The sequence below is a fragment of the Cantharellus anzutake genome (genome assembly GCF_015039405.1).
Source record: "Cantharellus anzutake strain C23 chromosome Unknown EI90scaffold_49, whole genome shotgun sequence".
Lineage (NCBI taxonomy): Eukaryota > Fungi > Basidiomycota > Agaricomycetes > Cantharellales > Hydnaceae > Cantharellus > Cantharellus anzutake.
Window position 1 is genome coordinate 385286 of NW_024066999.1, and position 13261 is coordinate 398546.

General features: G+C 46.3%; 4 protein-coding genes across 4 annotated transcripts; 3 read left to right on the forward strand and 1 right to left on the reverse strand.

Annotated features, from left to right (window-relative positions):
* Nucleotides 1-531: 531 nt before the first annotated feature.
* On the reverse strand, nucleotides 532-3023 carry EI90DRAFT_3018917 (uncharacterized protein; the record flags this gene model as incomplete). The annotated part of the gene is made up of 8 exons (XM_039057275.1): nucleotides 532-589; nucleotides 650-831; nucleotides 891-1049; nucleotides 1476-1635; nucleotides 1802-1893; nucleotides 1944-2113; nucleotides 2168-2368; nucleotides 2675-3023. 8 exons carry the CDS (start codon nucleotides 3021-3023, stop codon nucleotides 532-534), a joined length of 1371 nt encoding a protein of 456 aa, XP_038912557.1.
* Nucleotides 3024-9341: 6318 nt separating this feature from the next.
* EI90DRAFT_2852064 (uncharacterized protein) lies at nucleotides 9342-9776 on the forward strand (the record flags this gene model as incomplete). The annotated part of the gene is given in 2 exon segments (XM_039053751.1): nucleotides 9342-9628; nucleotides 9647-9776. Coding segments are annotated over 2 exon segments (417 nt in total), but the record flags the coding sequence as incomplete, so codon positions are not given.
* A 312-nt stretch (nucleotides 9777-10088) lies between these two features.
* EI90DRAFT_2931334 (uncharacterized protein) lies at nucleotides 10089-10661 on the forward strand (the record flags this gene model as incomplete). Its single annotated transcript, XM_039055054.1, has 1 exon — nucleotides 10089-10661. One exon carries the CDS (start codon nucleotides 10089-10091, stop codon nucleotides 10659-10661), a length of 573 nt encoding a protein of 190 aa, XP_038912559.1.
* Nucleotides 10662-11783: 1122 nt separating this feature from the next.
* On the forward strand, nucleotides 11784-12836 carry EI90DRAFT_3018919 (uncharacterized protein; the record flags this gene model as incomplete). The annotated part of the gene is made up of 6 exons (XM_039057276.1): nucleotides 11784-11867; nucleotides 11981-12012; nucleotides 12076-12220; nucleotides 12396-12434; nucleotides 12486-12625; nucleotides 12683-12836. The coding sequence occupies 6 exons, from the start codon at nucleotides 11784-11786 to the stop codon at nucleotides 12834-12836; spliced, it is 594 nt and encodes a 197-aa protein (XP_038912560.1).
* Between the last annotated feature and the right edge of the window lie 425 nt (nucleotides 12837-13261).

The following is a 13261-nucleotide window of genomic DNA, read 5'->3' on the forward strand; positions in this document are numbered from 1 at the left end:
TGATCGCCATATCGGGGTGATCAGTCACTACCAATGGAATCTTCGGCTTGCATATAAGACGAAATGTCGGACTAGCAATGTTGTCGCTCAGTCCCATTGTATGTGAACTAGAAATATATTGAACAGTAATCACCTAGCGATGTTGTCGCTGGTGTACGAATATTAGATACACATTTTATGAAAGGTGAACAAGATCTAACCAACACACCTCAGTCCCATGGTATGTGAACTGAGGAAAGGTTGGGTTGCTGTTGGAATACAAGTCACATGCATCAGCAAACCTCCAATGTCAATAGCTGTGATATATATCATTTCTATTCACTGTTTCGCACAATCAATTCTAGAGCGCCCCCTGATATCTAGAGGCCTCTTTGATTCAATTTGAGCATAGATTGTGCTGATTTCAGTGATATCAAGATGCATCTCATGAATTAGTGTCACAATCAGCTCAAGTGTGAATAGAAAGCAGTCGTGGCAAGCACTGGAATCAATGGGTGTTTATTGTTGCGTAATATAGGACAATGAATAGAGCTAATCGGTGTCCAAAATGACAAAAGTACTCTCCATGTTGGTAAATCTGAGCTTTGCACTAAAGATAAATAGTAAAATTAAGACTCAAAACTATCAAGAAAAAGTATCATTGATGCACAGTGCTCTCTTGTCATATTCATTGGAGATCCGATTCCAATCATTGACGCGATTTGGTTTCATTCGCCACTCATTGAGGGACCTCAAAATCTTTGCCCACTCCTCAGAATACTCAGAGGAACTGACCTCCTGCTGGGGGTCTGCAAGACTTCCTGACTTATACTGGTTTAGAATATATTTGATCTAAAGTTACATGCATGTGGATTAGAACTTCATAACTTAAGTGCCAACCATTGGCTCACCATTGTTAGCACATAACCGAATACCGGAAGACCTAGGTTTTGCAGTTTGGCTTCCAACTCAGCGCATGCCATAGGGAAATTCAGCTTGAGCTCCTTCAATGCAAAGGTATAGTCTAGAACTGCCATGATAGCCGGGTGCTCCAATGCACCAGATTGGGGCTAGACGTTGCCAGAACGTGAAAATTTGAGCAATACAAACAGGGATTCAGATTACATTACCAGGTGTCAGGGCATGCCTTCGGGTTGCTAGCGTAAGTAGCGCATTGCCACATGACCCGTATCTCCATCAACTTCTACTTCTTTTCTTCCTCTTCATCTCCGATCTGATCCGATCTGCGGCTGTCAGTTATGACGCCGCATGATCTTCTATCATTCTTGATCCGATACTACCGGTTATTAGCTAGTTGACGAGTTACCACCTCTACCGTGTATATATGACCATGTGCTGGGATGGGCATGTCCCCCAGCTTTGATATCAATTAGGTTTCTGGGGCATCCTTTGTTGCGAGCACGCACGACCCTGACACCGGGGTCCAAACTGTATGAGCGAAAGGCAAAATTTGAATTGGAGAGTGAGAGCCTGACAATCTCTTGGACAGTACTCCCATCTACACCAGGTCCCACTCCATAGAAGGAAGGAACTACATTCACAAGGTGTTTCTTGAGTTTAGACCTCCATGACTTAATGTCATGGGCAAGCTTGACTGGTGATAAGCATACTGCCAGTGGCAGGGTGCTCTGTGACCTGTATACGCCACATTCCTGAAGTCAGCTCCATGCTAGAGTACTAAAGGCTACTTGCTGTACGATACCTCTCCATTAGCAACAGAAACATCTGCTGTAGTGAACTCAAAAGTTGGAATTGCTAGTTCAGATGGAAGTGTAACTTAGCGTGAATGTAGATCACAAACTTGTGCCTATACAACTTATGGCCACTTGTGCCCAAATAGGGTGGCATCCAATTGAGTTGTGTGGATGGGGCGGCATTTTCGCCAGAGGATACCTCATTAAGATATTAGTCAAGCATGGGTCCCTGACAAAGAATAGATGTACCTTTGAGGCTGCAGGGCCTGGGGCAGCTACAGTGCCCTTATAGCGGTCATGGATGGTTGCGAGGAGAGCATGATATTGAGCCCAAGCAGTCTTCCACTGGCTGGGATTATCTTGTGTCAGGGCTGTCTGTGTTTCAGGTGACACCACTTCCCTGGTTGAAACCAGGTGTACTAAGGTTCCTTTGATATTTTGCAATGTTAAGGAAAGATAAGTGTTGCGCTCACCAGTACTCTCTGCAGCAGTTGGCTGTGCAGCATCAGGGTTGGAACTTGCCTCCTTAGCGGCAGCTTGCTTCGCGCGTCGAGTCTCCCAAGCCTTGACAGCAGCATTGCTCCTATTACTATGGCACACCTGCGATTGGGGTGGAGGCACAAGGGGATCTGCGACATTTTTGGGATCCCTCTTTTTTGTCTTAGAAATTCCAGCTGAGGAGCGTGTGCAGCTGCTCATGGTCCAAACTGAAAATCACTGAGTTCGAAATTGAAAGGAAGGGATGTGTGGACTTAAGCTAAATTTGATTCTCCCAACTTTATTGTAAATGGTTGCAAATTCAGTTAACGAAATGCTCGCAACCCCCCTGCTCATGGGAAGGGTTATGAACACTGCCCATGGTGTCTGAAGGTATGTCAGTGCAGGGGTGGTGGGCTGGTAAACCATTTGCATCGGAATGGTTTCTGTCGGAAAAAAATGTAGCATACCGCTCGACAAGCTCGTCAATATTGAAGACTCACCCCCAAGCCATCCCAGGATGCTTCTCAGTCTGAAAACAGCGACTCTCTTAGCTGCAATGAAACCCTCAGTGACACTCACTTTGGTGGAATAGATGAGAGTGATCAGGATGACATTACAGGTGGTGAACAAAGAAATTCCCCTGGACTTGGGGACGATCAGACATGCATTGAGAAGTCGCTCCCTGAACATGAAGATCTCCACGCTAATTTGACCAGGGTTGTGGACCCTTGCACTGGAAAAGTCCTCCCAGGTGAGGTGGAGACGCTCTGGGACAAGCTCGCCAGAAGCGAAGATGAAGGGAAACCTTATGCACCATTCCTGAGTAGGCAGGAGTGGGAATTGTGTCATTGGCTAAGCATGGAAGGCCTGTCGCAAGGTGCTAAGATTGCTTTCTAAAACTACAATGGGTATGTGAATACGATTTTCCACGGATTGGTTTAGCAAAAAATAGATTGTTACCTTCTGTGTCAGGTTAGCAAACATCCGAACCCTCCAAGCTGGCGTGATGCCTCAGAAATGCACAAGCGTTGAAGGAGAGAACGAAGGAAGGTCAGTTGGGAGGTTCAAACGAGACCACCACCAAGCTGTTCCCTGGTTCTTTAGTTAGGATGGGGAAGTGTACTAGTGTTATTTATTGTAAATATAGTACCAATCCGAGTGTTTTGGCTAATTCTATTTTTATGGGTTAGTTTTAAAGTTCCTGGGAATTGACTTACAGATAAACCGAGCCCTGCGGAGCTGTTTCTTTATTGAAATTTCTTAATTTGTCTAGGTGTAATTCTGTGTAGTGTTGTTTAATTTGGATTTAATCTTCTACTTGGTGAAGTTTCAAAGATTCTAATCAGTTAATGGATTTGGATTGTGTCTGGAGTGTCCCTTGAGTTTGTTTTATTTTTGTCTTATTTTATTGCTTGTTTTAACAGTAGCAAAATAACTGTTTTGTGTTTACACTTTGAAATCTGGAGTGTTAACCAGCTCTCCTCTTGAAATATCTACTTAATATTTCTCTCCTTTATTGCTGCCTTTTCCTACAGTGGCAATCTTAACTGTATATCACTTTTTCGCACTGGAGTGACAACCAGAAATGCTTGAGAAAAATAATACTCTATTTTCTTACTTCTCTGAGGGGGGCAAAAAGTCGCAGAAAGGGTCTCCCTTTTATACTCCTTGGGTCGCCTTCCTTTTTCACGCTCTACCTTCTATTTACAGGATTTATTTACAGTGTATTTTTCTCAAACTGAATAAAAAATGAAATTTTCACGCTATAGTTCTACTGCGCTGAACTGCAGTTCTACTGCGGTCAGACTGCGCCTAGAATCCTTATTGTCCTCCCTCGCCTAAGCTATTTTAATGGTTAATTAGAACTTGGCTGCGCTGCATTTGCCGCAGTTACCTATTTCAAATTCCCTTTAAATTTGCTATGACTCGATGATTCTGAATTCAAACTTCGCATTACTATGCGTACAGCTGTGCTGAGACCTTCAGCTGATTTATTCCATTTTTATTTAGTGACATTTAGTTAAAATGAGACTGAAATGGTAAATGAGTGAATTATTCAGGTTTAAAACTGAAAGAAAAAGTTGCTAGTAGTCAAGAATTACTCAAACGAATGTGTTATAGCTCTCCACCTCATTAGAATATCGTTCCCTAAAATTCCCGCCATGATCCGTTGTAGTTTAGTGGTTTTCATGAATTTCGTTCATATTCCCTGATTCCCCTTTGTATTATCACATCCTAATCCTCCATATGTATTGTTCGTTGTTATAGTAGGTCGTCTTTGAAGATATCATATTTTTATGTATTTTATTTAGGACTCTGGACCTCTTGAAGCTGTTTTCCCGCGCGTTTTCAGGTTTCTAACTTCATGTCCCTATATCTCATTCATTTCTGGATGTTTTCTCACGTTCTTGGTATCATAAATTTTCATTTATTCCCACCTTTCCAATGGTACTAAGGTTGTGTCCTATTTCCTGGTATTCGTTGAGTTAGCAAAAGTTCGCGCGCACATTCGGTAATCACGTGCATCATTCCCATAGTCGTTCGTTATGCGGGCACCATTTCCGTTTAATTGTTCGGGATTTATGATATGCACGGGTTTTTATTTCTTTCATATGGGCTTCTGTGATTTATTTCAGATTTTTCCCTCATGATCTAAGGTTGTTTTGCACTTTCCGTGCTTTGTTTTGACCGGGCTCTTCCTTATTTGGACGGAAATTGGTCTTCGCGATCTGCCAAAGTGCGGATCTTGGTTCCGACGGCCAGTTCCCTGTGCATCGCCACCCTCACATGTCATTACACATGATGCGGATTTCTATATTCCCGTCATGGGTATAACTTCACAACGGCTGGACCGTTTGGGCTGAAAATTTGCATAACTATAGTTCCCCATTTTTAATAATTTCCGTGTAAATTTCGTTGTATGTTTTAATTATGGATCCTACGCAAACATCGTCTTTTCCCTGAGCTCGGACTTTTGTTGTCACTATTCCCGTTATTGGATATCTCATTAACGCATGATCCTTTTATTATGAAAATCTGGGAGGATTAAGATTAGATCCCTTCCTTTCTAATGGCCTATCAAGCTTGTCTCGGTCGTTACTGGTTAATTTTTGCGCTTGCCTTTTAGATATTGTCCTCGTTTTGCAGGAGTTTTAGTCATATCTCCGTCGTTTATGGGTAGTTTCCCCTGTAATTACTCTCATTGGGTCCGTTTGGGAGACATCTCCATTCCCTATTATAAACACGACTTTGAATTTTGCATTAGTTCCTGAGGAATCCTTGTTCCGTGGTACTTCCATCCTTGGCTACGTGTGCGGACGTGGGAAAGTAGTTTCCATGGAGGTTCTCTGATTGTTTTTATAGTCAAATCTTGGTCGATTGTCTTAATTCTTGTTTTAATATTTGCTATAAATTCCCCCGGGAATTCCGTCTCGTTGATGGTAAGCTTGAAGTATTTTTGCTATTTTTCTTTCTTTCGATTTATTGTGTATAGTCATAATAATTCGTAAAAATTCGTAAAAATTCGTAAAAATTCGTGTCCTTCAGTTTTCTTATATCTACTTGTCGTATGAGGTTTTGTGATTTATCTGGCATATTTCCATAATGGGTTTCCATAGTGTGACCGTTATTTCTCCTACAACGCGCGGATATGCGGGCGGGAATATGCAGTGCATCCAGAAGCGCTGTTCAAGGTTAGCAGAGTGGGATCGTGGCCTCAGCAACTCAAGTGGAGCACTGTGCCCTGAGCTTGATGTTTGGGGGAGATCCCATATTTACAGATTGACACTTACAGCAGACTTCAAACAAGACTTGCAAGCGGAGCGGACCTGTAGGAGGAGTGTGGACTCCGCAAGCACGGACTCAGAGGGGGGGAAGCCCCCTTTGCAGAAGGAGGGACTCAGACCAGAATGGGGGGGTACTCTAGTTGATTTCAGACTGAGGTCCCTGAAAGTATTTACAGGATATAAATAGGCAGGAGGGAACACAGAAGGGCCGGTCAGTCTGGCACGGTCCAGCACGGAAATAAGCAGGGATTGTCAAACTGAATGAAGGACAAGAGCCCGGGAAATGGGAGGCAATGAACTAAAACAAAAGCGGATCAAGTGCCAATATTGACAGGTAATAAGAAGTGCATCAGCACATGGATCAAGTGCCAATATTGGCAAGTTAAGCAAATGAATGGATGAACAATATAGGCACTCGGAAAGGAATGAATGGTGTGCTGCTGAGTGACAAAGATGGCCAGAGGACAAAAGCGGAGGTCAGCACGCGGTGTTAAAGAAATGGGTTGAGGGTAACCCACATCTTTCCGTCCTTATAGACGACTTAGAATCGTCCACCTCATGTATGTAGGGTGGTTTAGTCATGCAATTAGAATTATCCGATGGCCGTGGAGCTTTTGACAGAAAGCTGAGACCTCGCGGTGAACGGGAGCCTGCTACGACGGATACTTGGCGCTCGTTACATGAGCGTACCGTGCGCGGGTGTATAGGATCACAGGTTGAGAGAACGTCCTGAACGAGACTAGTCGAGGACATAGGGCTAGCGGGTACTTGGCGCTCGAGGGAGCATACCGGTAGCGAGTGAGATAATGACTCCTTGAGGGAGCTTCCTGAGAATCAATTGACAGGTACTTGGCACCCAATTGGGTGTACCGGCAACAAGTGATGTTCCAGCTCCTTGAGGGAGCTGCCAGAGGCTAGGTTGACGGATACTTGGCGCCCAGTTGGGTGTACCGGCAACGAGGTATGAGACTGTTCATCTGGCAGACGGTCTGTATATGTGTCAACGGATACTTGGCGCTCGTAAGAGCGTACCGGTGACAGAGGAGTTAGTCGTTTGTAGGTCGAACGACACATGGTGGGTTCGACGGCTACTTGGCACTTGCGAGAGCGTACCGGCGATGAAGGGAGTGGGCTTGTATCGAATACCCATACATCTGTAGAGTTAACCAGATGCTCACCATAAGGTGAGACAGACGTGGGCCCAGTACCTGGGCGAACGACATGAGTCGCAGCAAAAGGTGATCGCGCATACCTGAGTTGAGTCACGCGCGAACTCGATGATCCGTGGCTAGAGTCGTCAACCTCAGCAGGGATGACCCATATAGACGATGACCGAGACATACACAATCTTGCACAAGGAGGTTTACAGTTGTTGCACAGCAGAGGGTGGTGTGTTATTCGTTAGGTTCCATCTTTTCGGCTCTTGCCATACATAAACATGACGCTAACTATTGAATAAGAAATGATCGTGAGAAGTCTCGCGAAATAGAATAAATATTCCGGCCAGCACCAAAACCCGATAAGGGAAAGCTTAGCGCGGAGTGAACATGTAGAAAGGGGGGTAGCGGGGAGAAGGTAACAAAGAGAAGGGAAGATATGGAGAAGGAGGACCCGCCATGGTGGATGTTCAGTCGACATGGTCGCGAGAGACTCCATTCCTGTAACACACGGCGCCGATACAGGTCTGCAAATAAGCAGGGTCGGAGCGGTGCCAACACAGGTCCACGAACAGAGGTTGATCTGTCAGTACTGTCACACAAGGACAGCATGAAGGCCAACAGAGGTACAGACGGGAGTGGGAGTGTTGACCTGACCAGAGGTGTCAAGGGCAACCAGAAGTGGGCAGAGGGTGCAGAATGCACGGAAGCGGGGCATGGCTGTGACCACATAGTGGGAAGCAATGAGTGTGGTTCAGATGGAGACAAGGCAGGCATAGGAACTGGAGGGACTGAATGCCGGGAGTGCCAAGGGCTCGGGAACTGGAGGTAAGGTCGGAATACCGGCAGGGTCTAGGTTCTGATTATTGGCCAAGTCTCCTGCAATAAGGCAGGGGGCCAGACAGTGGGTTGGGGGCTGGTTAGGATGGGTTTCGGGTCAGTGGATTCACCTATCAGCATTAGTTTGCCTATCAGCACTGATTTGCTGCTGATGGAGCCCCTGTCAGAGTCGGGATTATTGTCGGAGACTGGGATATTGTCGGTGTCGGAGATTGTGGCAGAGGTCTGTTGGAGCGCGCACGCACGGATATGCGGGCGGAAATATGCGGCGCGTCCGGAAGCGCTGTTCAAGGTTAGCAGAGTGGGATCGCGGCCTCAGCGACTCAGGTGGAGCGCTGTGCCCTGAGCTTGACGTTTGGGGGAGATCCCGTATTTACAAACTGACACTTACAGCGGACTTCAAACCAGACTTGCGGGCGGAGCGGACCTATAGGAGGAGCACGGACTCCGCGAGCACGGACTCAGAGGGGGGGAAGCCCCCTTTGCAAAAGGAGAGACTCAGAACAGACAGGGGGGGTACTCTAGTTGATTTCAGACTGGGGTCCCCGAAAGTATTTACAAGGTATATAAATAGGCAAGAGGAAATATAGAAAGGCTGGTCAGTCCGGCGCGGTCCGGCACGGAGATAAGCGGGGATTGTCAAACTAAATAAGGACAAGAGCCCGGGAACTGGAAACAAGGAACAGATCAATAAACAATAAGTGGCAAGGGTTATTGATGAATAACTGAATGAGATCAATAACCTAGTGCCAATAAAGAGGGGATCAAATGCCGATATTGGCAGGGAAGCAAACAATAGATGGCACTCGGCAAGGAATGAATGATAAGCTGCCAAGTGACAAATGACCAGAGGAAAAGCGGAGGTCAGCGCGCGGCGCCGATACAAGTCCGCAAATAAGCGGGGTCGGTGCGGTGCCGACACAAGTCCGCGAACAGAGGTTGATCTGCCAGCACTGTCACACAAGGACAGCATGAAGGCCAACAGAGGTACAGAGGTGGGCAGAGGGTGCGGAGTGGGCAGAGGGTGCGGAATGCACGGAAGCGGGGCATGGCTGTGACCACATAGCGGGAAGCGATGAGTGTGGTTCAGATGGAGACAAGGCAGGCGTGACTGAATGCCGGGAGCGCCAAGGGCTCAGGAACTGGAGGTGAGGTCGGAATACCGGCAGGGTCTAGGTTCTGATTCTTGGCCAAGTCTCACACAATAAGGCAGGGGGCCAGACATGGGGTTGGGGGCTGGTTAGGATGGGTTTCGGGTCGGCGGATTCGCCTATCGGCATTGGTTCGCCGCTGACGGAGCCCCGGGATTTGTCGGTCGTGACAGCCCCGGGATTTGTCAGTTGTGACAGGATCCCTATAATGATATGTGAACCATTTAGTCATTGCTCAAACAGGGGGCTACAATCCTTGGCATGATCCTAGCATCAGATCGGATGCACCTCACAAACTTTACCGGTGACAAGAAGATGCACGCCATCTATATATCACTAGGAAATATCTCCAAAGATGTTAGGAAAAAGCGAAATGCCCATGCATGGTTACTCCTTGCCAAAATACCGATTTCTAAGTTTTCCAAAACTCACTTTACTGGAAGCAAGACAGAGCGAGAATCCATGCCTGGGATTCTTTCCCACCATCTGTTTCACCAGTGCATGAAACTGGTACTTGCACCGTTGAGGGTAGATTGAAGGATGTATGAAATCGTGCCATCGCCTGATGGGAGACTTCGAGTGTGTTTGGCCATCTTGATGGCATGGATTGCTGACTTGGAGGAGCAGCTGCTTATTGCTGGGGTACAGAATTTCAGTTGCCCAGTATGTTCTGCTGTATTTGAGGATCTGGAACGACATGAGTGTTTCAGCCTCCATACAGGGGAGATGATCATTTTGGCACTCAGAAACGTCCGTGCGAAATTCCCTTCTGCTTCCATCTATGAGTTCAGACAAGAAGTCAAGAAGCTCAGGCTAGGACTATCTGGTACAATTGAGGACCCATGCTGGGAAGGTCTCGGGGTAGACCCATATGTTTTCATCAAACAGGATATCCTACATGGGATACACAAGTTTGTCTGGGACCATCCTGGTGAATGGCTCAAAAAGTTGCTTGGTGCTGACGAACTTGACTGACGTTTCATGACCCAGCCTCCACTTCACTATCGCATCTTCACTGGAGGGGTATCGAAAATTTCACAGGCATCTGGGCAGGAGCACCGGACATATCAACGATCCATATTACTGGTGATTGTTGGCCACAAAAACATTGATAACAAAGTCATTTGTTCAACCCAATCCATTCTGGACTTCGCCTATATGGCACAATATCCCTCACTCTCAGCAGCCCATCTTGACAAGATGAAGGACCTACTTTCTACGTTCCACCACAACAAGGATGTTTTTATCCACAGAGGAGCATGCAAGGCATCACATTTTCGAATACCCAAATTACACGGATTGCAACACTTCGTCGATGATGTCATTGTAGGAGGACCACCTGATAACTTCTCCACAGAAACCCCTGAATCTCTGCATATAGAAATGTGCAAAGATCCCTACCGTGCCACTAACCGCCATGAATATGATGAACAGATTATCAACTACTTGGAAATTCATGATCGGTTAGCTTTGCAGCGATCATACGAGGCATTCCGGACCAGAAGCCAAACATACCTTGTGAGTGGTGGCTTAGTCTGTCATTGTCGATTTTAACGATCCTCATTGATAGAATTCTACAACCCAAACCCAAGTTATCACAGCAGACAAAACTGTTATTCAACAGAACAATGCAAGCCCATCCCCCAATCCAGCCATCATTAGTACCCCTGTTGGGCTCGGTGTTAGTAACACTCAGCATCAAGATCACAAAAGAACCCCATTACCATGCTTGTCCTGTCAATCAGCTCATGGAATTGCATGGCATCCCAGATCTGGTTTCATCAATATGCTGAATGCTGGATTTAAATGGCTATGATGGATCATCACCTGGTGGATGGTGAGAGTATGGAATTGAGGGACTCCCCAAAGAGTATCACTTCGTCGATATGTGGGACCACTTCCGACTCACTATACCTCCCTGCAACAAATTCTCTGAAGAAGAATCCGTGAGGATCAGTTGCAAAGCAAAAAGTAGAACTCAGAGCCGTTCTCTGTTCTTGCCAGTCTTGGTCGAGATGAATACATCAGATGGGTTACACCGTGAGTTGTCCTTATTTCCTCACCCAATTGACATGAGACCTTACATGGTTCTTCATACCACAGCTTCCCAGGATACCGTCCAGCAGAGCTCCATCTTGTATTTCACTGTCGAATCGATAAGCGGTACCACGATCCTGATGGCAGGCTGCTTGCGCATGTGCTCTGGTATACCCCTATCCCCATGCGACCTAGCGGAGACACTGAGATGTATCAGGTCACTCAAGAATTTGACATGTAAGGATGTTGAAAGGCTGGTGTGATTGACCTTTCTCGCATTAAAGGTATATGTTCACTTGCGCTTGTATTTGAGGAACAGTGTGATATGACCACAGCCTCTGAGACCTGTTTCAAGAAGATCTACCACATCAACCCCTACTCCAGTCACTCTTTCTTTCGTCGTTTCCAATGGTCAGCCTTATCCCATTGACAACTTGAATTCGCGTGTGTTATCGCTGGCCTCCACATGATCCTTCCATGGACTCCCGCAGGACTTTCATGCCTTTACCCATACCCCTCCTCATGACCTCATCGCAGATAATGCAAACTTCCACCATCCAAGCCACTGCTTGCCTGCTCATTTTCAAAACAGCCACCACCTATCATCCTCGTTTTCAATCTTTCACTTGATTTGTAACCATGATCCCAATGAAGACAATTCCTTTGGCTGACTCGAGTGGTAACTGGAGTGAAAGAGAAGAGAACACATTAGGGCGTTTCACGGTTGACTGAAGTCAGCTGAATTGCATCTGAAGTGAAATTCCTAAAGTGACACATGAGTGACAAAACTCGATCTTAACTTGTTCTAAACTGATGACTTTGACTTGGGGCTCAAGTCCCCCAACTGGCCTAAAGTCGATTTTCTAAAGTCAGTCTAAATTTGGCCTTATACATAAGTCCGCAAATCTTGCTGTACAGTTCTCTGCTTTAGGTCACCTGTCCCTTTGCACGTTTTCCCTCACCCCTCATCACCCCACCCCATCACCGTCACCACCATCTCGCTTCCCAAACCATGCCAGCCAAACGAAAAAACCCTAAGGGTTCAGTCCCTCAGCTATGATCAGGGTACCGCTCATGTACAACAACGGACAACGAGTCTGCCAGTGCCACCCCACCCATGGTTGCCCTCAAGGCTGAAATTAAGTCTGAGCCTCGCACTCCAAAGGTTCAATGGGACACCAATGAACGCTGGACAGAGCGCCTAATTGAATATCTCACAAACCACCTTGATGTTCGACTGAAAATGTTCAGTATTCTGTCAAGGATGCAAGGAAGGAGTCGCAGAAAAAGGTGAGCATCTAATATGATGCCTTTCAACTCTCACCACTCACTATCACCTAGGTTGTCGGTAGCAAACCCAAAGTTGAATATTACCGTGAGATAGCAAAGGCTGTCTTTGATGTCGAAGGGGAACCGGATTGTGGCGCTTATTTAATGGAACCTGAGCGCTATGCAACCTCTGTCTTAGGTCAGATCACTTAGTAAGTTTATTAGTTGCTGAGGTCACTGTAGCTCATCTAGTATTCTCCCAATTGTAGTTTACAGAAGACATACACCGGATATCGCAAAATGCTACAGCAGACCGGTGAGGGTCTCAAAGATGAGGATGAGGATAAGAATGAAATGCACAGAAACCAGCTAGGTAGCATACATGTCAATTACTTGGTACACTGCTTATTTTCTCATTTTTGAAGAGATGATTTGTGCATCTTTCCCGTGGTGGAACACACTGCAGGATGGTGGTCAGAGCATCCAAAATATGCATTCCAGATGGTAACAAACTCAACAAGCGGCACTGGGAAGATGGTAAGTGTCAGAGACCAGATTTTAAGACGAAGGAATGTCTCCGTAACGGAGGGCTTTGGCCTCAGCGACTTCTGCCAGGAGCGCTGTGCCTAGTGACACGTCCGTGCCCTAACTTACTGACTGGCACTTAGAACCTAGTGGGGGTAACTCTAGTTGATTTATCTGCTGGGGCGTAACCTATGTACAAGTAGTGTATATATATGGTTACAGCGGAGACGGTTCCGCAATTGGCGGAGCCGGACGGAGCGGAGCTAACGGGGTTAAGACATTAGCCGACTGAATATTACCGACGAGTCGGTTCGCGGGGTTAG